General features: G+C 46.7%; 1 protein-coding gene and 2 long non-coding RNA genes across 18 annotated transcripts in view; 1 reads left to right on the top strand and 2 right to left on the bottom strand.

Annotated features, from left to right (window-relative positions):
• Positions 1 to 2990, top strand: part of LOC309653708 — a 50928-nt gene extending 47938 nt beyond the window's left edge. For 9 of the 10 annotated variants that reach the window (XR_014259387.1, XR_014259388.1, XR_014259389.1 and 6 more), the window contains one exon: positions 1495 to 2124. This is a non-coding gene — a long non-coding RNA (uncharacterized lncRNA). Of the gene's footprint in view, positions 1 to 1494; positions 2125 to 2900 lie in introns of those variants that run through there. The other variant, XR_014259386.1, reaches the window with a different exon arrangement.
• The window catches only part of LOC309653710, a 249284-nt gene that overhangs the window by 187407 nt on the left and 35771 nt on the right, over positions 1 to 26106 (bottom strand). The gene's annotated exons all lie outside the window — the stretch shown is intronic.
• On the bottom strand, positions 1974 to 24293 carry LOC309653707 (inactive ubiquitin thioesterase OTULINL-like). Its single transcript, XM_082478542.1, has 8 exons — positions 24131 to 24293; positions 8524 to 8683; positions 8406 to 8437; positions 8208 to 8299; positions 7294 to 7443; positions 4938 to 5066; positions 3762 to 4031; positions 1974 to 2927 (listed from the first exon to the last, which is right to left on the bottom strand). The coding sequence occupies exons 1-8, from the start codon at positions 24192 to 24194 to the stop codon at positions 2754 to 2756; spliced, it is 1071 nt and encodes a 356-aa protein (XP_082334668.1). The 5' UTR covers positions 24195 to 24293; the 3' UTR covers positions 1974 to 2753.

Genomic DNA, 26106 nt, shown 5'->3' with positions numbered 1-26106 from the left:
GTAATAGTTGCACAATGTGAATGTACTTAATGCCACTGAACTAAACATTTAAAAATGGTTAAAATGGTAAATTTTATATTATGTATATTTTACCACAATAAAAAAGTCAGTCTTGTACTAATATTCATACAACCCCTCAGTGTGGACACACATGGCCAAAATTTAAGAGAGAAACTTATGCTAACATCAAAAAAGGACAAGGGCATACATTTTCATTTTTGCTAAAATTCCTCTCATCATTTGAACCCTATAAGGTTAGAGAGACATTAAATGTTGGCATCACACAGGAAATTCACTTCCAATTTATTGTTGGCATTTAAAAGTGGTGCTAATTTATATGCAGTTCCTTTTAATTAGTTTGTTACATTCGATTATACAACTGAATTAAAAACATAAAAATACCCAGTACCTCTTCCCTTAAAATCTTCTGTTCTGATGCTTTCCCAAAACACAGCAATTACTGAGACGTCATCTTTATTTTTTACTTTCATTGTATCAAAATGTTCTTCACAATCTGGTCTTGCCCCTCTTTTTAAAGAATTCTTTTCCCACCCTGCCCCATCCCCCCAACACAGTTAAGGATAAACATCATGGGTTGATATGTCACAGAGTTATAGGCTGCCCATCCCTGTGAAAAAGTTCTTCCTTTCAGTCCTGGATTGATGTGGAAATCATTGCACTGGATAAGGAGATGCAAGGCCAGTGGGAACACACACGTGCCAGGTACATACCTGGACAGGCTCAGGTGGAGCCAGGAGTCCAGAGCAGCAATTCTACGTGTGTCAGTCTCAGGAGAACTGCTGCAGGCTGTCATCATATCTGCTTGTGAACACAGAGGGGAGAGTTCATTTTTTCTTGGTCACAGTAACACATCAAGGGGATAACTTGCAACAGTGTCAATTAAATGACTGGGGTGATGCAAAGCCATAGATGCCTCCAAGCAGGAAAGGGCTGTAGAGCTCACGTGAGAACTCCTGCTTCGCGCACCTGTCAAGGTAACGCACAGCCCCTGGAGCTGAGCTCGCTACTCTGCAGCTCTTCACCCGGAGAACAAAACGACAGCAGGCACAGCACTGGCTTATGCAGTACAGCTTATACAGGTGATCGTCCACATTACAGAAGAATCTGATTGTTATTTTCATACACCACAGCATTTAACATACCTCTTTTTTATTTACAGTAAAATATGGAAATGTGAGAAAACGTTAGCGTCAAACACGTTAAGACGTTCTTAGAAGGGGTGTGTAACCGTGAAGTAGTGGATCATTAGCCAAGATTCTAAAGGTTATTTTGTATTCAACATTTGTTGAAACTCAAAACAGACGAGCAGAGTACCTCCAAAATAAAGATTACCAAAATAAACTGAAAAAGTATTTCCAAAATAAAGATGACCAAAAGCTAGTTAGCCTGAGTATATTAGTTGTCTACTGCTGCTGTGTAACACATTACCAGAAACTTAGCGACTTAAACAGCATATCATCTATTGTCTTACAGGTCTGTAGGCTAGAGGCCTGACACGGGCTCCACTGGGCTCCAATCAAAGTGTTGGCAGGGCCACGTTCCCCTCTGGAGGCTCTAGGGGAGAATCTGTTCCCTCGCCTTTTCCAGCTTCCAGAGGCCACCCACATTCTTTGGCTTGTGGCTCCTTCCTGAAACTGCAGTAACTTCCTTCCTGTATCTGCTGTAAGTAACCAACGCCAGCAGTGTTGCATCTGTCTCTGACTGTCCTTCCAGACCTCACATTTCCCTCTGACTGACACTCTCCCAAGTCCCTCTTCCACTTTAAGGACCCTTGTGATTATGTTGGGCCCACCTGCAGAACCCAGACTACTCGCCCTATTTCAAGGTCAGTGGATTAGTCCCTTAATTCCACCTGCAGCCTTGTTCTCCTTTGCCATTTGACCCGACATATTTACAGGTTCTGGGGATTAGGAGGCAGGATTCTCCCTACACACATTAAATACACATGTAAATACACATTAAATACACCGTTTAATATTTTTGTGACAGTACAATGATTGTCATTCAGCTGCCTTAATCTACAGAACTGATCTCTGATCTATATAAAACATATTAAACTAGCCAGATGCGATAGTAAAAAAAAAAAAAAAGATGTAAAACAAATTGTACAACATTACAAAGTAGTGGCTATGTGTACATATGTGTTTAGATATATATATATAAAATTATACATGTTTATGTGTGTGTGAGTGTAAATACACACACACACACACACACACACACACACAATTTTAAAGTTAATCAAATGGCTCTGGAAAATTAATATACCATAGATATTCCTGGGAAGGTAATGCTTATAAAATAAGGCCATGTTTATGAAGATCCAAAATCAGTCAAAGATAAGATTCTTAACAAAGAACATAAAGATTATAGACAAAGAAATTCCTTCCCTTTAGTCCTTTTCCCCTACTTGTTTTCTTCTCGCTTTCTTCCTGTTGTTGTTCTTCCCAAACTAAATGTCCTTGTGCTCTGTTGTGGGTGAAATGACCAGAGCCTTTACAAACAAGGTCAAACCACCAACCCACAAATACATTAGTGCAGGGGCTCTGGAGGAAATCACTGGAAACAAAGGGAAGGCACGTGGGTCTCCGTCCAGTGTACCTGTAATCCTGGAAAGGGAGGTCCCGATTCCTCCAGTGGCAGCAATACTAGCTTTGCTTTTCTAGAAACAAACATTACTTGCAAGTGTGACCACTGTCACCGGCGAGAGCTGGTGCCCGGTCCAGGCAGACTTAAAAGACAGGAATGTGATAGTGGCGGTCATTCTCAGTCAGCAGGGAGACCTCCGGCCACTCCCTGAGCGACTCCTCTGGGTAGCAGACTTCAAAGTCTCTGGAGTTAAACCTGAACAGTCTGAACACTTTTATCTTTACTTCCAGGGAGTATCCAAGTACAAACATATCAATCTGGGGAAGAGATGAAAGAGAGGTCACAGATACACATTTCCAAATTCCCACCTCTCACCAGCCGAGGGCGAGTATTCTTCTGCAGCTCATGAGATGACGATGTACTTGCTGACAGACCCACACATGGACCAGGGAGTGGGCACGGGGCTGGGGACGAACGTCCGCGGTGCGGAGGGCAGGGGACAAGCGGAGAAATTTCTCTCTCTGGGGAGTAGCGTGAAGAAATCACAGGGAAAGCTGCCTGGAAAAAAAAACTAATAAAGGAATGCTTACAGTAAAAGTTACACTGTTTGTTTTTCGAACGGTTTTTTTTTTTATCGTTTTAAATCAATTTTTATTAAAATGTCAGATGATTTTGAGCACCTCCTAGGAAAGGAAAGGAAAGCAAAGCAAAGCAAAACGAAAGCCCTTTTCTATGGGGAAATAAAAGCATTGTCTGGACTTCTTTTAAAATTTCAATAACTTCTATTTGTCTGCACTAAGTAGCCAAATGCTCTCCCAGATGTTGCCTCAGTTTGCAGCTGGACTTGCTCCTGGGTAACCTCTGTTGTGGGAAAGCCTGTTACCGCCCGAGAGGCAGCGGGAAGGTCAGGAACGCTCCCAGCACTGCCGCCCGCCAGCCACAGGGCTGCAAAGACGCAGCAGCCAGCACCGGGCAGGAAGGTTTATCACTCTTCGTTTCCTCATTTGAGGGCACTCATACCCACCCGCCACCTCTTTGCAGCTGGATTTATCATGGCTGAAAGCAAACTACAAACAAACAAACACCTATGTGCTCAGGTGTTGCCAGCACCGTCCTTCATCAAACACACACGATTCTTCTGCCCCATTTACCTGCTCTAGTCCACACGTGTCACCTACAGAGTTCAGGTGATTCATCATGAAGCTCAAAGGGTCGGAAGAGGTTTCCCGGGTAAACAGGAGTCGAAAAAGACTGGGAATGACATTTGTGGTCTTCATTTGTTCATAAGCCTCAGTGACTTGATAGAGCATGATGAACTTCAGAGCTTCGTAAAGTTTACACTCCAGGATAGCATCAGAAAAAAGGGCGTTGCACATGCTTCCTCGCTTGTGATAATCTTTAATTCCACTAAATTCAGTCCACTAAAAGCAAACACAGATGTAAAGTGAAACTTAAACGGCAAAGGTGAATACATACACTGTTGCATAATTTTTAAAGTACTTATAAAACAAACCAGAGATTAATAGAGGGGAGTCGAACTTTAACTTTTCATTTTATATCATTTGACACTGATTTTTTTAACCCTAAGTACTTATTACTTTTACAATAACAAAATATTTCATTTAAACTAGTTTTTCAAAAAAGCACCACCTACTAGGTAAAATACTAAACAAGTCAGTTTCCTAAAGCTGCCTCTAAGGGTGTTGGGTTACACAAAGGACATTCCAGTGAAGAACAGTACTAATTAGTATTCTTTCTTTACCACTCACTGTGTGCCAGGGTGGGGTACAAAGCAATCTACGTGCATTCTCTCATTAAATCCTTACAATAACTGTACAGGGTTGAGACTATTCATATTTTAGTTTTACAGATCAGAAAACCATGGCACAAAAATGGTATTTCCCAAGGAGGATTCATTTCAATGATCTAAAATCTGTGTTTATTAAGTGCAGGGAAAAAAATCTTAGTCAAATTAGTCCCCAAGTTACTAATAGGCACATTTCAGAAGGGCATTTCCCAGTGCCTTGTCTGGACCTTGCACCGCATTTTTCTGGGGAAACAACAAAGGTACGTGATTGTTAAGGTTTCTGACCAGTCCACAAAAGCCCTCTTAGCCCATAATAGGTCTAATCATCACGTAGAACAACACTGCTCTCGTTCATCACTTGGAGAAAGAAGAGCAGGAAAGGAAATGGTCAGTTACTAGAAGACTATTTCTGCCTGCACTTCCTACTTGCGGGACATAAAGGGGCATGCCTGACATGCAGAAAAGGGGCTGCGTGTGGGATGCATGCTTTCATTCCTAGTTTTCCCCCCTAAAGACTCACCTGTGTTTTCAATAATTCCACACATTTACGTAATTTTCCAAACACATTCGAACCTGTATACTTCTCAGGACCAAAACTGTATTGCTGGATCCAATTACAACCTTGTGAAAAGAGCAGTTTTTCAGGAAGCTTGAAAAGGAAGTAGATGCCAACAGTGATCAGTATCTCAACATGTCTGACACACAATTTGGAATATGTCACAGGAGATAATCTTATCTCATTCAGAAATCTTCATTTGAAAAGACTGTAACAACAGTTAAGTAAAAACGTATAGTCTTGTTTTAGATTTGTGGATTAAGTGATTTGGATCATCTTAATTCACAGTTTCACAACTGATGAAAACCTAAATGAAGATTACGTCTACAGAAACAATCTTTTTGGATAAAACATTTCCCGAACTTCCTAGGTATCTCCCTTTAGAAATTATTTTTAACCAAGCACCGTTAGAGTGACATAGTACATCAGGGAAATGTGGATTGTAGAAGGATGCACTTTGGGGTTCAAACCTGGCTCTGTCACTCGCCTGCTGAGAGACTGCTCAACCAGCACTGGTTATGTAACCTCTCAGTCTCATCTCCACTGTAATGGAGACAATGACGCTTGTCAGAAATCAATGCAAGTACTAGCCATTTTGCAGGACTCTTGTTGGGACTAAATAAGATTATAGAATACGTAGGAATCTGATCCACTGTGGGTGTCTGATACATTTTCCCACCCAGCCGAGCTTGTGGAGCCCAGGGCCTCGGCTAAGTTCTCTGTCCTCAGCAACTAGCAGCAGGGATGGCACACAGCATACACTTAACTGCTAGATGCAATCAAACTACCAATAAAAACAGCTCCAAACGGAAGATGTTAAGGAAATAGACCGTGTGTAGTTACATATATGCAAATACTTTATATTTCTTTGCTCCTCCATCCTTAAATGTACATCTGTGGTTAGGCATACTACTTTCAAATAAAAATTAAGGTTATTCATAAGACTGTGCTGCTTTACACTGTTAAGAAAATGAAAAAAAACAAGGTACTGACTGGGAGAAAATATTTGCAAATGACATAGCTGATGAAGCACTCGTATTCAGAATATATAAAGAATTCTCAAAACTCAATATTAAAAAAACCCAAACAACCTAATAAAGAATGGGCAAAAGATCTGAATGGAGACTTCTCCAAGGAGGTAATGTTGATGGTAAATAAGCACGTGCAAAGATGCTCAATATCATTACCCATTAGGGGAATGCAAACAAAAAACAATGACACAAATGCACCCCTATTAGAATGGCTAAGAAACAAAACAATAAACCTGAGAACGTGGAGCAACTGGAACTCATACGTTATTGGTGGCAAAATGGCAGAGCCAGTTTGGAAAAGAGTTGCCAGGTTCTTATAAAGTTAAACATAAACCTATCATGTGACCCAGCTATCTCACTCCTAGGTATTTACCCAAAAGGAATGAAAACTTACATTCATACAGAATCCTGTATGGGAATATTTATAACAGCCTTATTCATAATTGTCAACAACTGGAAGCAATCTGGGGACCTCCCTGGTGGCGCAGTGGTTAAGACTCCGCGCTCCCAGTGCAGCGGGCCCGGGTTTGATCCCTGGTCAGGGAACTAGATTCCACATGCGTGCCACAACTAAGAGTTCACATGCCACAACTAAGAAGCCTGCGAGCTGCAACTAAGGAGCCTGCCTGCCGCAAGTAAGACCCAGGGCAACCAAATAAATAAAGAAACTGGAAGCAATCCAGATGTCCTTCAACTCATGAATGCATAAACAAAATATGTTATATTCATATCAAGGAACACCATTCAGCAATAAAAGGAGTGAACTCCAAATCCATGGAACAACATGGATGAACTACAAATGCATTATGCTAAGTGAAAGAGGCAGATTCAAAAGGCTACACACCGAATAATTCCATTTATGTGACATTCTGGAAAAGGCAAAACTAAAGGGATGGAAGACATATCAGTGGTTGCCTGGGGTTGGGGGTGAGAGAAGGACTGACAAAAAGGGATACGAGGGATTCTCTGGGGTTGAGGTTACACACTGTGCTTGTCAACACTCAAATAACCATAGAGTAGAAAAGTGAATTTTAGCAGACCACCTAACTTATAAAGGACAGATGCCCTTCTCAAGAAAAGATGCCGGCATTAAAAACAAACACAGTTGAGTGCGACTATCCTTCTGAGATGATTTGTTTGCAAACTGACATGAGAGACAGAGGACTGGGCTAAAGGACCTTCAGTCTCCTGATGCCCTGTGCACAAAGCCACCCACAGAAGACCCCGAGCACCTGTGTTGCAGTCCCCGTCAGTGCGGCCTTTCCCGAACTTCCGGTGTGAGAACGTACCTTCACAATATCTTTCTCTTTCATCCAGGATGGGAAAGAGAGGCCCTGGCTGAAGACTTGGAAGAGCACCGACCTTAGTGCGTCGTAGTTGTCTCTCCTTACTTGTCGGACACATTTAATGTGCCGCTGCCAAAACAGCTCCTTGTAAGCCTATGAGCACGAGAGGAGAGGCTGTCGTTAATTCCACTGGACGAGAGAGTAAAGAAAGCAAATCCACTGCATCTTCAGCAAGGTGTTACTCCCCAGTAAAGCGGACAACAGAAACAAAACAATTATAAATTATGAATGCGAACACGTGTAATTTTCAAGTGACTTTTGTGTGTATGGAGTCCATGTCGTGCTATTTTAGCTGGTAACTTCCTGGAAGCCCAGAGCCGGGAAATGTCATTCTGGGGAGATGATGTCTACAACCTGAACACAGTGAAAAATACTATATATACTTTTAAGCCCATGCTAAAGTGTCATTTAAATGTACTTTTCTTTTTCCTTCTCTCTCTCGCTCTCTTTTTTTTTTTTTTGGCTTTAGCTAGTGACAAGGTTGGACAGCACTGCTGGGAATATTTACCAAGATTGGTCTGATGGAAAGTTCTAAAAATCCTCAAAATGTTTTATGTCAAGGTGCCTGAATCCCTTCAAGGACAGTCCTTGCAGATGTGTTCATAGGCCTGGCCAGGAGGGAGCTGAAAAGGGTATAACGCTCAAGTGTCCTGAAATTACGGGCCTAATTTACCTAAGTCCTCGAAGGCACTAGCTCTAGGTGAAAGGCCTGAACGCAATGTCTAGCAGCTGTTTGGCTTTTAATTAGAGCCACGGTTGTTCCTGGTGCCACATTTGGTAAAGCAGAATGGAATGCGTGTTTCCCGATTTTTACACACAAATTCTCCACCCACCACGAGCTGTATAAACAGACACACCTTCCTCATCAGCTTGGCATGGGGTGTCTCTCCTTTCCATTCTCTTGCACAATAACTGAGTATATCAACTTCTGCCTCCACGCTGAGGTTCCCTGAACCAAATCAAAGATACAAGGTGGTGAATTTTCCCTTTCCTTTCCCTTCTTGAACCCTCTCTGCACTTTAAAAATAAGGAAACATATGCATGAAAATATTGACTTTTGAATCTCCTCTGCAGATATCCAATCCACCTAAAAGATAAGGGAACGATAATATCAAAATTCTATTTTAAACAGCAAGGGCATTTTTGAAAATTAAAGATGACATAGCCACATACCTTTTCAGCCAGTGCCCTAAATATAAATGTAGCCTTCTGAAGTAGCAGAGGGTGCCCACCAGAAATGAAACTGCCAACGTCACTGACCCCTTTGCTACTCTCCACGCGGCATCTAAGGCTTGGCTGGTGACGAGCGTCCAGGAGTGAACTTGGTCATTTCCTACAAAAATTTAATAATAATAATAATAATACTGTATAGCATGGGGAACTATATTTAATATACTCGATAAACCATAATGGAAAAGAATATAAAAAGGAATGTATATATGTGTCTAACTGAGTCACTTTGCTGTACGGCAGAAATTAACATTGTAAATCAACTATACTTCAATAAAAAATAAAATAAATATACATCACAATTACACAAGCCTGCTTTGTTTAAGGGGGAAAAAAAGATACACTGGATAATTTTACCTGTAAAGAGTCTATCATTGATTTATATAAACATTTTTTAAAGCATTTGAAAATTCAATCTAAAAATTAAAGAAACACCTAGTTCTCCTATAATCAGTGTCACATATGAGGATATCTTTGTTCTACGGAATTCAAGAGGAACAGGGCACATAAAGAGCGTGGGTTTCGGAATCCCTCAGACCTGAATTTAAAACCCGTTTCTCCTACTTATTCAGCTGTCTGACTGTGGGACACCTCATTTCTCTTACCTTGAATTTTCTTGACTGTAAAATGGGAGTGAAAATACCGACCTCGCTGGAGAAAGATGGAATGAAATCATTTAAGAACCAGCACAGTGCGCCTTGCACCGTGTAGAATATCTGTTAAATCCAAGAATGACCAAGGGAGTCTGCTCAGCACCGAGCCCACAGGAGTCAGTCACACCAGGGGCGTCTCCTGCCGTGTGGCCACCACCCACTTTTGCCCACGGCGATACTCTTAGGTCATTACGGGCCGTAACACATGCCATCATCTGAACGCACAGAACGAGACTCAGACAGCAGGCACAGAGACATCGTTTCCAGAAAGTGGGCCACTTAGAATAGTCGTGGATGGAGCTAGGTGTGCAGCTTACAGGGTACACTACGATTCCTGATGTGACAGGAGAGAAAATTCACAGGCCAGGAGAGCCCAAACTACGTACTTGCAATATTTTACTATGTGCAGCAGATTCCTAATTATATTATGTTTGAACACGTAAAATGCTGAAGTACAAATGAGGAAGAGAACTTTTGAATGGTGGCCAAACCTCCTGGGGTTCATTGTGCAACAGTTCCCTCCCTGGCACATTGGTTTAGTAAAATTCCAATGATTAACTGTAGTAAAAGCCTCCTGGATTCGGAATCTACAATTTTAGCATTTTTGATCGTATGGATATTTGATATGTGTATCTCAGTAAAGTTGCTATACATTCTCAATAAAGAAATATATATACTCTCAATAAAGAAAGAATTTACCAGCAAATAAAGAAATAAAGTTACCAACAAATAAAAATATGCATGTTTATAATTATTTAAAAGTACATTTTTTTATTATTCAATTAAACTATTTATTTTTAGATTGTTGTACATTCATATGCAGCTCTGAGAAATAAGCTTGTAAGAGGCAGAGAGACATCATGTACACTTTACTGGAAAAGTACATTTTCAAAAGCAGGTACTTACCTGTTTAAAACAATTGATTAGCTGTTAATTATGTATTTACTTCTACTAGATATTTAGTACAAAGTTTTTAATGAATTGCTTAAAAACGTAAGCTATAATGCCTTTGCATCTATAATTCAGACTTTTATTAAAAAGTCTACATTATTCTTCTTAAAGAATGTATAATATTTTAGTATAAAGAGAGAGCATCATATGTGTACATAATCACTGCCTTGTTGACGAGCATTTGGATTGTTTCCCAGTTTTTCACTTTTACAAACATTTTCCTCCAACAGTCCTCGTGGACTCACGGTATCTTTTAGGATAATTTCTAGAAGAGGAAACTCTGGGTCAAAGGGTGTGCACATTTCCAGATGTTACAGACGTTGCCAAAGTGCCCCCCTCAAACAGTTGACACTCCCGCCACATGTACGAGCCTCCGTTTCCCTAAACCCCAGGACCGGCTATGATTCCTCACTGCAGTAACACGTTCACAGCTCTTCCTCTGTGAAGAGCCTTTTAGAGCATCTGCCTGCTCCCCACCGGCTCATCCTGGTGTTTGCGTGCACTTGGAGGGCTGGGGGCTGGCTGCTGGCCCCTCCACGGGGCACTGCTCTCACCCGCCGCACACGGACTCCAATCGACGGGCTGCATTCTTAAAAGATACTGCCCGGCCCCTCGGGGCACTTGATTCGAGACCCCTGAAATAGGGGCTTCTCCTGAGCGTGAGGCCTCTCGACAGCTGCCAGGGCCTCCATGGGGACCCACCGCAGATTATGTTCTCCTCACACCTACACACGCGCGCGCGCGCATACACACACACACACACACACACACGCACTTCCCTAGCCTACTGCCCTAATCCTTGAAATTAAACCCACCTCCAACCCAAGAAAGGGCGATATGATCAACTTCTCAGAAAAAAACATGTGAGGGCTCAACACCCCCTTCCCATGCAAACCAAGAATACGAGCCTAAACTCCTTGTATCCACTCTACTCAGTGCACCCACAGGTACTGGTCAAGTGACTCAAGCCAAGAAGGGCCAGGGAGCGTATCATGGGGGCTGGTGTGGGTACCAGGGAGCGGCCTGGAGGCGGGACTCAGGAGGTCACAGGGGAGTGGGCTGCGGCTCAGAGACAACCCCGAGGTGTTCACATAACTTCGTATGAAAATATTATCAGGAGTGGGGCTTTGACAGTTCAAAAGAGCTACAGTTTGAGCTTTTGCTATGTGCCATACCCTGTGGCAATCGTTTTACAGAAATTGTCTCATTTGCTCCTAGAAACGCAGTGGCGTAAGGAGGCCCTGGTCCTGCAGTACACGGGGTGGGTGACTCCATGCCCCCACGTGCCTGTCCCTTAACCCCGGGAAGGAGGGCAGCAGGACAGCCCAGCGCCGGGGACGCAGGGCGGCTCAGGGGCTCCTCTCGCTGGTAACACGGAGGCCCCCTTGGAGCTGCGGGATGGTTTAAGGAAATGTTGGGAAAAGTGCCGAGCTCGTGGCCGGGCACACGGCAAGTACCCAAAACATGTTCATTATTATTTTATCACCTGAGGACACTGCGAGGGAGAGAACGATGAAATAAGCCGCAGAGCTAGAATTCAAACACACGGGGCAATGCGATGCGGAAGCTGGACGCTGTCCCACTTGCCTACCCTGCCTCTGAATGATGGAGCTGAGTGAATCCCAAACCAGCTCTGCTACAGCAAGTGGAATCCAGACTCTTTAAAAAGAGAGTTTAAAAAATCTCTCCTGCATGTATCAATAACTGGATTACAACTCAAAACAACAGACACGGAGGAGAACGCCATAAATGAGGCACCCAGCAAAATACTATCATGATCACAGCTTTGATGATCTCCTGAGTCAAATCTCATTTCCCCCAAAGCAGCCGAGACGGGATAAGATCTTCCATGTCAGAATCTTCCCGGGGTCCCCCTCGGCCAACCGGCCAGGGAGAAGTCAGCACCAGCCCGCCCAACTTCCCCTCCCCTACCCGGTGCCCTGCCTAACGGGGAGCTGGCCTTGGGGGGCGCCCCCTGGACTAACAGGAAAAGAGAGAAGTCCCACCACCATGGAGTCAGTCTTTCAACATAATAAACAGAGGAGCGAGAACAAGGGCAAGAAACAAGGGGAGTGGGGACGAGGGGTGGCTTTGGCGACGAAGAGGCGGAAAACAAGCGTTGCCAGGAATTATGGATTTGATCCTTTTGAATGCTCATCAAGAGATAAAAACGAAATTTCTTTTTAACCCTTTTGGGCTGGACCGCTTGGGTGGTGGCTGAAATGAGGTGATACGTGAGGCACCAGGCATTCCTATGACAGCGGAAAGTGGATGAACTAGGTCTTACACACCCCCCCAGTCATCACCATTGCCACCTGCTGAGACCTCAATCCACACAATCCGAGGTAACACTTAGGTAGTTGCGATGTCCTTTGGGTAATGACACCAGAACCTCCTGAAGCCAGCAGTGTGGCCATGCGACACTAAACTCCGATCTGTGATCACTCAGACTACACGTGGCAGATGAGACCACTGACTGGAACTGAAAACATTAAAAGCCACTGTTTTTTTGTGGTAAAACTCTACTTAGCCTTTTTCTTTCCGTTCTCTAAACTGTACCAAAACTGAAATAATTCAAACACTCAAACAGGAAACCAAAAAGAAAAAAACAAACCTGAAAACAAAACTTAAAAGACCCAGAGGAGCCGGAAACCGAGTGATCACGCTGACAGCACTGTGCCCCAGCCTCAGGCTGGCTCGCAGGGAGAGCCCCGGGGTCTGGCTCGCCGCGACACCTGCAGTGGTGCCCCGGCTGGAGCCCGGCCCCTGCCGCGCCCGCCTCCCCGCAGGCCGCCCCTGGGGCTGCAGCGGCACAGGGAGCTCGCTCCACGCTCGGCTCCTCTGCCCCCGGGTCCGGCCCGCTGACGTTCTCCTGAAGCAGAGGCGGCGGCAGAGGAGGCGGATCAAGGGCTACGAGCGAGCGGGCTTCGCGGGGCGGAGCCTAGGCCTGAGCTAAACAGGCGGCAAAGGCGATCTAATTTCCACATTGGAGACAGCAGGGGCAGCGAGACATATCACATGGGAAAATCACCTTGTTAAAAACTTTAAGGTGAAAAATGCTAAATTTAATATAATAAATACAACAGATATTTCTATCAGCTTCAATGCCATATTCTGGTTCATTAGCAGGAGATGGTAGGAAGAGTGGCCAAGAGAGATGGATGGGTTGGGAAGCAAATAGGGCCCGGGACGGCCGTGCCCCTTCTCTGTGGCAGGAGTGGTGAAGGGAGGGGGGTGCCCCAGAGAGGAGTACACACAGGCCACGTGGCACAGTGGACTGGGAGGGGCCCGGGAAGCCCCCCTCCCTCCTGCCCCTCGCCCTTCGGTTATGCTACTTCTTCCTACCCTGGGCTGGGCGCCACGCTGGCAGGCAGTGAACTGAAAACACACATGCTCTGGCCCCAGGGAGCTCTTGGTCTGGTGGGAGATGCCCTGCTGTCAGGAAAGGCTACTGGTCAGCTTGCCCAGGCCCACAGGTTAGCACGTCCTGGTGTCGGGGTCCGGCCGAGACACAAAATAACACGAGGCCCTCATGCTGGATGCCCAGGTGGGTCATCTCTCTCAGAGCGGAGTTCTGAGAACCTCAGAGGCTCGAGAATAAAGCAAAATACGGTACATTCGTCCAAACATATAAACTAAGCAATAAGCAAACAGAACGATAAACATACAGAACAAATCCTGTTAGGTCATCAAGGCTTCTGAATAATTTAGAGCAAATGGGAGACTCCTAGAGAAAAGTCAGCACAGTGGAGTGAAAGGCTGTGTTTAAATGGTCTTGGCTCATGCAAAACCATAGGTTAGTTGGGGGTTTTTTTGTATCACCTATGTGGGAAAGAGGACAAATATCCTCTTAATAAATCTTTGAAATGGTGAGGTCAAAAGACTTTCTACACTTTTGAACTTCAGGTATTAATCCTGCTCAGTTAAGAAACCATGGTCTCCCACTTAGTAGAGTTCTACAACCAACAACTACGAGATCAGTATCACTGAGGAAGAGAACCACCAACGCGAAAGTTTTTATCTCGAAAGTCATGACCAGCGAGACACACAAGGGTAGCCCTGTCATGCAACCAACTTATCAAGGCTACGCGCGCAATCCCACATCCCATAGGACTGGGCATGCTTCACCCAAGGCTCCTGCCAACCAAGAGTCAGCAAACACAGGAGGAAATGCTCCTTGCCAAACACTGAGGGGACTGGGTGCGTGTTTTTAATAACATCATAGCTCAGGGTATTTTCAGGTACTGGGCACAGCGTTAGGTGTGTAAAATTCCGCCCATCACTTTAATTTTCTAACCATGTGGCAGAGGTTTAAAACCCACCCAACTACAGAAGCACAAAAGCGGATAGGCTCCGGGGACCCCAGAACTCCAGGTCACTGTACCCAGCCAGGCAGACGCCCTGTCCCTGGTCTGGTGGAGACGGCGGGCTGGCGGAACAAGCCTGGGACCCAGTCTTTATTCTGCCATTTTCCAGCTGCAGGACCTCAGATGAATCACTTTGTCTCAACAAAGAGGCAAGAGGTTGGTGTGACCAGAGCTGTCACCACCACTTGACTCGTTACTGCTTGGGGTCACGAGGAACGTGTCTGATTCTTCCTCCACACCACAGCCTTTTAGACCTTTGACAGAAACACGGGATGCTTGGGCCGAAGGGGCTGGAAACCCACTGGTTCTCCAAGGCCTGAGTCACACCAGCCCCTCAAGCAGAATGAATCTCTCCCGCGGTTCCCCCCTGCACGCACGCACACACACACACACACACGCACACACGCCGTCCACACTGCACGCGGGTTCCGGTTCAGTGGATTCATGACTGCGTCCCCCACTGGCTGGAAAGCATTTCTGAGGTGAAAGCTGAAGCTTCATTCACTGCGGACCTGGCCACCTGATGAGATGTCACACGCACACTTCATCTTTGAAGCCCAGAGAAAGCAAGCAGAAGCCTGAACTTGAACCCACGTGTTCTGACCCAAGGTCAGTGCCCTTTGAATTAACTACCCAACTGCCCTTGCTGAGTAATTCTCTTCCAAGAATGCAAAACAATTAACAAGCATGAACTCAGAAGGCAGCTGTCATTCCCACTGTGCCTTTTTCTCTTCTAGATCAGACACACCCCCTTCTCTCCACCAGGCCTCACTCGACATGATTTGGTGGCGAGGGGCAGGGGGGTAGTCTCTTCATTATCCCGGTCACCCTTCTCGGGACCCACCCCACACTCAGAGTGAGACCGCAGGTCAGAACACACTGCCCTGAGTGTGACCCAAGCGGGAGAGAATTCAACCACGTGACCACTTCTTCACGCTCCATCGGGAGTCAGCAAGTTTTCTGTGTAGGGTCAGAGAGTATTGTAGGCACTGCCAGCCATCTGGTCTCCGTCCCATCCACTCAGATCGTCCCCGACAGAGGGGAAGCAGCCATCAGACAGTACACAGCGGGGTGGTGTTCCAAGAAAACTTTTTTACAAGACGCTGAAATTTGAATTTCATATACGTTTCACATGTCAGGAAATGGTATTCTTCTTTTGATCTTTTTTCCAACCATTAAAAAATGTAAAAACCATTCATAGGTCACAGGCCATATAAAAACTGGGTGGGACAGATCTGGCCTGTGGGCCGTGGTTGGCCAGACTCTGTCTAGATGATACATTCACACTAATGCAGCCTGCGATTGTATTAGTATTCAGCCTGCCATCAACCTAAAGCCGTTTAGACCTGTTGCTGGAGCACATCTCCCCATCTGCCGAAGGGGGAGAGAGAAAAGGTGCTTTCATCCCACTGTCCTCAAACCTCCAGGGGGAAGAACTGTCCTGGAGATCTGATACTGGCCTCCACCCCTCTACCCTCTCCCCTCCCTCTTTCTTGAGGGAGGGAGACTTACCTGATGGCAGGTGTAAGACCCTCTGCTCAGCTCAGCCCCCTCCTCTCCACTAGGATCTGCCTGCCTGCCGAGAGGTGCCCTTGGGGCTGCTGTCTCTCTGGGGGAGAGGCCTGACCTTTGAGGGGAGAGTACAGCTCAGGCACTGCCTGCAAGCCCATCTGGCCATATGACTAAGACACAGGGATTTTATCACCGAGCCGATATTTAAAAACTCCCTGACTTCCGTGTGTACCTTTCAGTTAGTTCAGAACCTGGGAAGGGAAGCAAGGGATTATCCAGATCGCGTGTGCAAGCTCTGTGCATTTTAGACCCAGGAGCTGACACACATCCCTGCTAAATTTCACGTTACTGGACTTGGCTCACTGCTCTGACCTGTCATGGCTTCCGTGGTGCTCGGTCCCTCTCTCAACTCTTAGACCTTTAAAAACTAAGCTTGTCTTCCACATCCCAAAATAGATCATTTATGAACACGTGACCAAGAGAGAAATAAGGTACACCCTGAGACAAGCCACTTTCGCCACACAGTGATTTTTCCGTTAACCAGAATCATTTGACCTCTGTCGCTACTGGTTACTCATCCTTCTAATTGGCTTCCCTTCTCCAATGCCATTTTCCACTCTGAAGCCAATGGTGTGTGTGTTTTGTTGGTTTGTTTTTTGTATCTTTTTTTATATTCAATGGATGTGTCATCTCTTATGCAAAAATCTTTCTGGCTTTCCTTGCTTATAGGAAAGACCCATATCCTGGCAGCCAGTAGAGTCATCTGGAAAGGCCTCTAAACAAGTGAGAGAGTGATGGGGCATCGCCTATTGCACCATCCCAGCCAGAGGCCTCGGAGAGCTGGTCTTCCCATAACCAGGAACCGGTCTCACCACGTAACCCCAGCCACTGGTGGAACCAACTGAGAGGTCGGGCTGGGCCCACCACTGATGGGAGCCCAGGGCGGAGGTCTCCCTGTCCCCCTCCCCTAGTCTCTACCCCTCGCGGCCCTGTCTACCTTTACGCAGTCCTTCAGATCTGCTCTCCTGAAAAGAAACCAGAGGCTTCAAAACAAACTGGCCAAACATTACAGAGCATCGTACTCGAAGTCTAGGGATGCGCCACATCCTGACCAGCGGGGCTCTCAGAAGGACGACCCTCGGGCCCCATGGAAGCAGAATCTGTGTTCTACAGGATCCCCAGCGATTCAAGCGCAACCAAGGCCTGGGAGGTGCTGCCACCGAGACGGAACCATGCTTGCCCTGGCTCCACCTGTGGAGAATCTATTTATTGGCTGGGCGCCAGTCTTGTCTTTAGTTCCCAGGTGATTCCAATGTATCACCGGCGATGAGACGCACTACTCTGGAGTCAGGGCTTCCTCCGTCCTTGGCTGCTTCTGTTAGCTCAAATATACTATCACACGTTTATTGATTTCCAAAACTACCCTTCGGGGAAATCGTGACAGATAAAGAAAAGTCTCACTGGTCGTGTAATCCAACTACCAGTAAGTGCTGCCTGTGTTCTGTGCCTCTTTCCCTTTGGCCAAGGTGAGGGGCTACTTTTACTAGTCAGTTGCTATTTTTCCAAGGCTGGGATCTATGCCTACCTAAAAAAGAATTTTGCTGAAATTAATAATAAAGGAACCCAGGGCTTCCCTGGTGGTGCTGTGGTTGAGACTCTGCCTGCTAATGCAGGGGACACGGGTTCGAGCCCTGGTCTGGGAAGATCCCACATGCCGTGGAGCAACTAGGCCCGTGAGCCACAACTACTGAGCCTGCGCATCTGGAGCCTGTGCTCCGCAACAAGAGAGGCCGCGATAGTGAGAGGCCCGCGCACCGCGATGAAGAGAGGCCCCTGCTTGCCGCAACTGGAGAAAGCCCTCGCACAGAAACAAAGACCCAACACAGCCAAAAATAAATAATAAAATAAATAAGTTAATTAAAAAACCACTGTTTGTGGTATTTAAAAAAAAAAATAGTACTAATAATAAAGGAACCCAACTACTAATGTGACCTCCGGGGAGGCTGACCAACTCCTCCTGGCTTGCCTGGGGCTCCCCCAGTTTTAGTGCTGAAAAGCTCCTCGTCTGAGGACATCCTTGGTCTCAGGCAAACCAGGACAGGTGCTCACCCTGCCTCCAGGGTCCCCCTTGGTCTGACCCTGACTCTTCCCTACTCTCCCACCTCTTCCTCTTGCTCCAAGATGACTGGCGGCCCTCAGTTCCTCCATCAGGGCTCACTCCTGCCTCCCGGCCTGCCTTTGCCCGTGCTCTTCCCTCATCTGGAATACTCTTCACTTTACTCACTCTCCAGCTCTCAGCTCAAATGTCACTTCCTGGGGCCAAGCTTCTCTGACCCGATCCCAACCCCCAGGCTTGGTCACATCCCTGCTACACTCTCTCACAGCACACGGTGTCCTCTTCCTTCACAGCACGCATCACAGTTTATACAACTGTGTTTGTGTTTGGTTAGTGTCTGTCTCCCTGTGTAGGTGCATGTCTTCAGGACTGGGATTGTGTCTGTTTTCTCTCTGCTTTCTCGGTCCCTAGGAACACGGTAGACAGTTAATAAATATTTGTTGAATAAAGAAGATGAACTGATGTAGTCAGAATCCAGTCCACCTGTCTCCACGACAGAGACTGCCAGCCAACCCCAGTATCTCTTCTCTCTTCTTCCACAGGAATACAATCCTGACTTTGGCTGGCATTCCACCTTCCCTACGTGCTGGGTATAGCCCTGTAAGTGAATTCTGGCCAAGAAGTGCTATGTGCAGTTTTCAAAAGGTTCTATTGAGAGGGGTGTGTACTCCTTGCCCTCCCTCCTCCCTCCTAGCTGGAATGTAGGTGTGATAACTGACATTCAGCAGCCATCTTGGATCAGGAAGTAGCTGTGGGCGTGAAACCCCTGCAGGGTGGAAACAAAGTGGAAGGAGCCTGGGCCTCTGACACTATGGAGCCCATTCCAGCCCTGGGGAGCCATGTCTGAGCTTTGCCATAAAAGAAATAAACTTAATTCACTTATTTGGGGTTGTTCTGTTACTCCACCATACCTAATCCTGCCTAACAGCCTCTCTCTTGCTGGTCCCTTCTGACTTCTAACATGCATGTCAGAAATGGTGTGGGAATTCCCTGGTGGTCCAGTGGTTAGAACTCCGCACTCCCACTGCAGGGGGCACGGGTTCAATCCCTGGTCAGGAAACTAAGATCCCACAAGCCATGCGGTGTGGCAAAAAAACAAAAAAGAAAAGAAAAAAGAAAAAAAAGAAATGGTGAGCCACCACTCTGTTTTCCCTTCCCTTAAATACACTCATGTAAATATAAAGCAGGAAGTGAGGCTGTGAAGCGGTCACCTAGTGGGATGGCTTCGGGGTAGTGGAATGAGCAGGCCCCAGGGAGTCAGGAACTGAGCTCCAGGTCTGGTCCTAGACAGTCGAGCAACTTGGACCTCAGCTTCCTCCCCTATAAACAAACACAAGGAGGCCAGGCCACTCACCACCGTTCTCCTCCAAATGCCTCTTTATGTTAACATGTTTCAGAGTTATGTTAGTGGAATAGTCACGCTGTGGTACAGGCACAGGATTTTAAGTAGTTGTGAAACAACTGAGGTTCAACTAAACTCAAAACATTACTCAAAACTTGCCCTACAGGAAAGATGCCTGAGCGTGTACAGAAGATACATGAGACCTTGACAAGTGCCAGCAAATACTCCACCCGAGACATGCGTGCTTAGATCTGCAGGTCTATTACACCAGCTGACCTGAAAGCAGAATTCTGATAAAGAGCCTTTTCCGCAAGGGCTTGTCTGGGACCCCAGTTTCTAAATGACAGCAAGAAATAAAAGAGGAAGGTTGAGGAGCCTGGGGGAGCGGGAAGGGAAAGGAGAATTGTACCATCACATGTTACAGGCTCCAAACTTTGAATGAATCAGTGAGGTATATGTGGGAGAAGATGCTGGAATATCCAAGCATGAGGAACAGTGCAGTACAAGGTAGGTCTATACGCAGTGGCCGTACCAGTCCTCTGTCATGACAATCAGCTGAGTACCCCAAACTGAGTTTAACAAATGTTTAAGAAACAAGAGAGGGATACACCGTGGATAAAACTGATCTAATAAACTCTCAGTTTGAGTGATTTTTCTCTTTATTTCAGATTTCAGAGGAAGGAATCGATGCACCCGAGTCTTGCACTGCTTCAGGTGCAAAACTGAGGGACCCAACATTTATATTAATAATTCGATTGGCTACGTCTGCATTTCACGGTTCGAGGCCAGCCTTAGCTACAAACTGAACTCCCAGTTCATTTGTTAAATACCAAGTAAAATGACACAGAGCTGATCGGGTCCGCTGACTTCAGTGCCACTCAGCCCTTCACATCTGGGTGGTGACTGACTGTCCTCGCCCACGCCGGCCTGGCTGGCCATCTCTTCCACTTCCCCTGTCCTCTCAGCCATTCTGCTGCTTCCACAGCATTTCAACCTATCCTGGCAGGCGATTTGGAAGACACAGAGCACTCAGTTTTCCTGTCACTTTAGCGATCTCACAGCAAAGTTGAGGTCTTCTTGTCACAGATCAACAAATATAACCACGATGTGCCTGCTGTCACTCACTCTAAGACCCAGGGAAAGGTTCTCTCTTTACAGGGAAGAAGTTCAGTCCACCTCAGCTTGGGAGACACAACGCTCCGGGGAACCCTCTCTGCCCCGGCTGAGGGGAGAGACACACAAGGTTCAAAGCCCGCGCCCCTGCCCACCTCCGCTCCTGAGCCACTTGGGAACTGGCCTGTACCCACGAGGTCCTCCACGCCTGGGGGCAGCAGGAGCTCAGGTCCACTGTAATGGGCACATGAGAAGGCAGGATACTTTTTTTTCTTTCAGTGAAAAAGACAGCTGTATTTGATTTACATTTAACAAGATTTACAAAAAGGGGTAGGGGTGGTCCTGGGCTCCTGGCCCCCCCAGATCTGGGCAGTGCCTCCAGGACAGCCTGTCTGACAGGCCGAGACCGGGACCCCCAGGTCTTCTGGGTCCCTTCTGGCCGCCTGGGCCTCAGCATCTGACGTCCAGCTTGACCTCTGAGGTGGGCCCACGGCACGGAGCCCACCCGGAGTGCGGGTGCCCCACAGGCCAGGCCAGGCCGGGAAGGCATCTTGTGGCTCTGGGGGCCGCAGGCACTCAGGCCCCACCCAAGAGGCCAAACCCAGGTATCTGGGCAGCTGCTGGTGCCCAGGGAAGAGGGCTGGGATTCTGCTTCTAAGTTGGGAGAGGACTCTTGAGAAGCTAACTTCCAATTATCGATACATTATTACTCCCTCTGCCAGAAGACTAACCCTAACTAATAGTCAATAAAAATCAATAACACTGGCAAGCAGAGAAAGAGCTAATACGGTGTTTTAAATTACTATGTAACTAACATCCAACAGTTCCACATAAACTCAAAGTCAGAGTCACCTGGTTAAATCAACAATGAAAGACTTACTATTAAATTCTTAATTCAGAGGTTTATTGAGCATAGCATCTTACGTGCTACAGTTTCTGGGATTGTTGTTTATTACCTGGCAATCCCAGCAACAGTACTAACAGACAAGGGTCCTTAGAAATGAACATAAACATTTTATTATCCTCTTATTTTAAACATGATGGCCTCTGTCTATTCCGGCTCAATTAAATGAAAAAGTAGAAAAATAGAGTATGACTAGAACAAAAGATCACTGGAAAAATGAGTGTATAAACCAAAACTTTTCCCTGTTGACTTACTGTAACGTGACATTTAAGTGTTCTTCCATTCAATTAATTACAAATCAATAAATGTGTATATAACCTCCGTCTTGAGAACAGATTGTCCTAAGTAACTGAACATGGACCAGAGGATTCAAGTGGGCAGGAGAGAAAGGTCAGATACAATAGTCCATTAACTCCTTTAACTGGTACATAAAGACTTCAGAGCCACGTATAAAGAAACACACGTGTAGGAAGTTTTAACTCGATAATGATGACTTTTTCTCCCGCACACAGACCTGTGAGTTCCCTTGAGCAACAACGATGGTATTAAGTTGATAAGCCAACTTTGCTTTAGAACAGCTTAACTGTGATGAGGTACCTTTGGAACCTAGAGTGCTCCCAGGTATAAGCCTGAATGTTTTAGGAGACAGAAGCGGGCGATGGTTAAGAACATGCTGCGGGAGGAGCCGGGCTGCCAGGGCTTGAATCCCGGCACCACTTACTAGCTGGAAACTCTGAGGAAATTCCGTGACCATTCCGAGCATCACAGGACGGTGGTTGTAGAGATTACATAAGACTATGGGCAGTGTCTCCGTGTCCAGCACCGTGAAGAGAGCTCCAGTACCCACTGTTACTGTGGCAGGGACAACGCTGGGGGCTGCAGACACATAGGACAGCACCCACCCGCTCCGGGGAGCCAGGTGAAAGGTCACTTTCAAATTCAGTCATTGTGCCAATCAAGAATTTCTACTTAGCTAAAACACATGGTGCCAAAATTTACACTTTATTTGCTATTTAATCCATCTCACAGAAACGTAAGAGTAGAAGTATAAAAGTGACAAAACAGGCTGGCAAAAAATAGCAACTGTGGACCACTTGGTTGTAAGCATTCTCTTGTAGGCTCTGTTGCGGGCATGTGTTTTCAATTGCAGTGTTGGTTTTCCTTTTCCTAAGCCCTCAAACTGCTTTTTAAGGAGGGAAAATGTTTCCCTTTAGGCTGAAGCTGAGGAAAGAATTCTCTCTGCTCTCACAGTGCTGGCACACCTTGAACTTGGTGCACTGGAAGGGAAAATTCCTGACAATTACATTAAGCCCAGAGTAGATACCCTTCGGCGCCCCCCAGCCAGGTTTTCCCAGCTGTGCCCCACCTCCGCTTCCAGCTTTACTCTGCCGAAACAACACAGGGAGAAGGGAAGAAAATCACATATGAAAAAGTTCAGATGGATACACCCCCAGGAAATATTTGGCTAATTCTATAAGAATCCAAGGTGCAGAAAGGTTGAAAATTAGTTCATTCTCCAAACTTCTGAGAGTGGGATATAAGTCAATCACAGAATTCTAGACTGGGAGGGGCTTTATGGATCAGCTAGCCTAGTGCCCTCATTTTATGGACCAGGACCCAGAAGCTTCGAGGCCCGCAGTCCTGGGCAAAAGGATGTCTAGAACTCACGTCTTGTCTCCTAGAACCGGGCTGTTTTCACCACACCCGACACTTTGCTGTGTGAATCAAAAGCTCCTGCTGGGACCAAGAATCCGGACTAAGAAGCACTGCTCAGTAACTTCCCATTGACGCTGCGGCACCTGGAACAGGCGTGCTCCCCAAATTCACTCGTGGGCTCTCACCCCCGGGGTGGCCTCCAGGGAAATACACAATCGGGAATGTGCTCCAAGCTGAGAAGCAGATCATCTTCCTCAGACCTGGGGCTGGAAGCATGGCAAGGAAAGCACCCTTCATTCGTCCGGTGAGGGCCCAGCTACGCACGCAGAGGGCAGAGACGCCGCGACACAGGTGGCGCGCGGCGACCTCGGCCACCTGTGCCATACTGGGCTGCCGCTCCTGTCCCTGGTGAGATTTTTGTTTCAAAAGCCAGAGTTTTCTCTGTTGCTCATCGAGTCTCGACTGCTGCGAAGGTGTGGGCCACATCCTCTGCCAGCAAAGCGCGAAACCCGTCAACTTCCCTCCGACAACAATCAAGGGCTCGGAGGGAACACCGAGAAGGGGACACCGGCGCTCGTGGGCGCCAGGGCCCGACCCCAGCCGCTGCCGGGGCACCCCACCCCGCCGCAACGCATCCCAGCCCGCAGGACCCGCTTTCTCTTTCCAGGAACCCGCCTGCTCTGCCTCGGAGGGTCGCTCGCTGCCTCGGCCCGACGGCGCAGTTCCTCACTTAGGGGCGACCCCCGCCCCCGACGGCCCCCCCAAACCCTGCAGCCCGTCCCCCTCCCCGCCCCGGGCAGGGGCGCCCCGGACCTCCCACCCCTGGGATGGCGGGCCCCGAACCTTCCAACCCAGGGCTGCGCCGACGGCCGGCGGGGGCGAGCGCGTCCCGGGCGCCCGCGGCCCCCGCCCCGCCCCACCGGGCCCCGGGCCCACCTGCGGCGGGGTCGCGAGGTCGTTGCCGCTCCCGCTCCCGCGGGGGGCTCCTCCGCGCCGCCATGGCGGCCGCGGGCTGCTGATGGGCGCGGAGCCTCGACCGCTGGGTCTGTCAGAGGCAGCGGCCGCCGGCCGCCGCCCGGTCTCACTTCCCTGCGGCTGGCGGGCGATAGAGGCGCCGGGAGGGGACCGCAGCCTGCACTCCCGCCCCGGGAGCCCGCTCGTCAACTGACACACCGGGCCACCAATGGGAGGCCGCGGCGGGGGCGGGGACGGGGACGAGCGGGCGGGCCTTGCAGGGTGGGCGGGGTCTCCGCGCCTTCTGGGTCGCCAGCCCGGGCTGCGCAGAGCCGCTGGTGCTCCGCGGGGCGGGGGTGGGAAAGCTGCTGCTGGGATGCAAACGCCGCTTCTCGGGAAACATCCTGGGGAGTCCACCTGGACGGGTCCTACGACCTCCCTGTCACTTTATATCGAAGGCCCACTGAGTGGGAAGGAAGACTGGTGGGTGGGATGGTGTGGGAGAGGGACTGGTCCCATTTTCCTCTCATGGCAAGGTTACAGCATTCCCTTCCCTGGCTCTTTAAAGAAAAAACTACACTGTGGATACATAACACATAATAGAAGGAGAATGAGTGACAACTAAAGTACAAAGGACAAAACAACAATACATGGTATTTTACTTACAATAATGGCTAATTGGCATAATTTAAGTCACTTTGAAAAGTTAAAGATTAAAAAGCTGAATTTAGAAAATAACCAGTAATAACACAAAGCAACATACAGTTAAAACACTGACAGAATTAACAGGAGTTACAGAAAAATATACAATGAACCACAGCTATTTCAAATAGGATTTTCTCATAATTAAAAACAAAAAAATCAGTAATGCTATAAAAGCTTTATTTTTTATTGAAGTAAAATTGATGTATACCATTATAAAAGTTTCCGGTGTGCAACACTGTAATTCAATACACAACGGGATCATCATCAAAAGTGTAGTTATCATCCATCACCACAGAGTCGATCCCTTTTACCCATTTTGCCCACCTCTCAACCCCTTCTCCTCTGCTGTATCTCTTCTAGATATAAAAGTTTTAAACTATATTATTATCTAACTTACCTAACAGAAATTTATAGAATACTACATCTGGCAGCTAAAATACATAGTCTTTGGGGCTATAAAACAAGTCTCAATAAGTCACAAAGGATCATATGTTCTGTGAACATACATAAATGAATAAATGCTTTCACGAAGAATAATGAGATAATCTTATGTGTTTGAGAATTAGCAGTACGTGTCTAAATGAACACTTGTTTAAAAAAATGCAATGGGAATTTAAAATATATTATTGACAGTATGGAAATAGAAATGTACCTTATCAAAACTTATATGATGGAGGCAAAACAGTCTTTGGATATACTTTATCATTTAAATATGAAAGTTTAAAAAAATCAATCAGCTAAGCCTCCATCTCAAGATTCTAAAAAGGAAAAGGGAAAATTTAAAACCCAGAGGAAGAAGAAGGATAAAAAGTAGAATGATGAGAACAAAGATCAAAGATATAAAATAGAGAAAAATAACAAAGCCATAAGCGTTAATCTTTGAAAGTTTAATAAAATTGATAAACTCTGTAGTAGTAGAATAATACCCCCTCCCAAGCTGTATAAGTGTTATTTCCCAGAACCTGGGAATATGTTCCCTTACATGGCAAAGAGACATTGCAGATGCAGTTAAGTCAGGATCTCCATAGCGTTTCCTGAATTACCCTGGTGAGCCAGTGTAATCACAAAGGTCCTTATTTTGAAAAAGAGTAGACGAGGGAAGCAGAAGTGTCGGAGTCAGAAAAGGAGATGTGACAGTGGAAGCAAAGTGAGAATGATTTCATTTCAGGCTGTAAGTATGGAAGGGGGCCAGTAGCTGAGGATTGGGGAGAGCCTCTAGAAGCTGAGAAAGGCAAGAAACTGGATTCCCAGAA

The sequence above is a fragment of the Balaenoptera physalus genome (assembly GCF_965194825.1).
Source record: "Balaenoptera physalus genome assembly, contig: HAP1_SCAFFOLD_967, whole genome shotgun sequence".
Taxonomy (NCBI): Eukaryota; Metazoa; Chordata; class Mammalia; order Artiodactyla; family Balaenopteridae; genus Balaenoptera; species Balaenoptera physalus.
Note: the sequence above shows the minus strand (reverse complement) of the source record. Positions and strands in the feature narration are given on the sequence as shown.

Excerpts from the sequence above, each read along its gene's own strand:
- LOC309653707 (XM_082478542.1), bottom strand. The coding sequence starts at position 24,194 with ATGGCGGCGCGGAGGAGCCCCCCGCGGGAGCGGGAGCGGCAACGACCT. Across the intron at positions 8,438-8,523 it reads TTAGGGCACTGGCTGAAAAG|GTGGATTGGATATCTGCAGA; the intron begins GTATGTGGCTAT and ends CTTATCTTTTAG. Across the intron at positions 8,300-8,405 it reads TCTGCAGAGGAGATTCAAAA|GGAACCTCAGCGTGGAGGCA; the intron begins GTCAATATTTTC and ends GATTTGGTTCAG.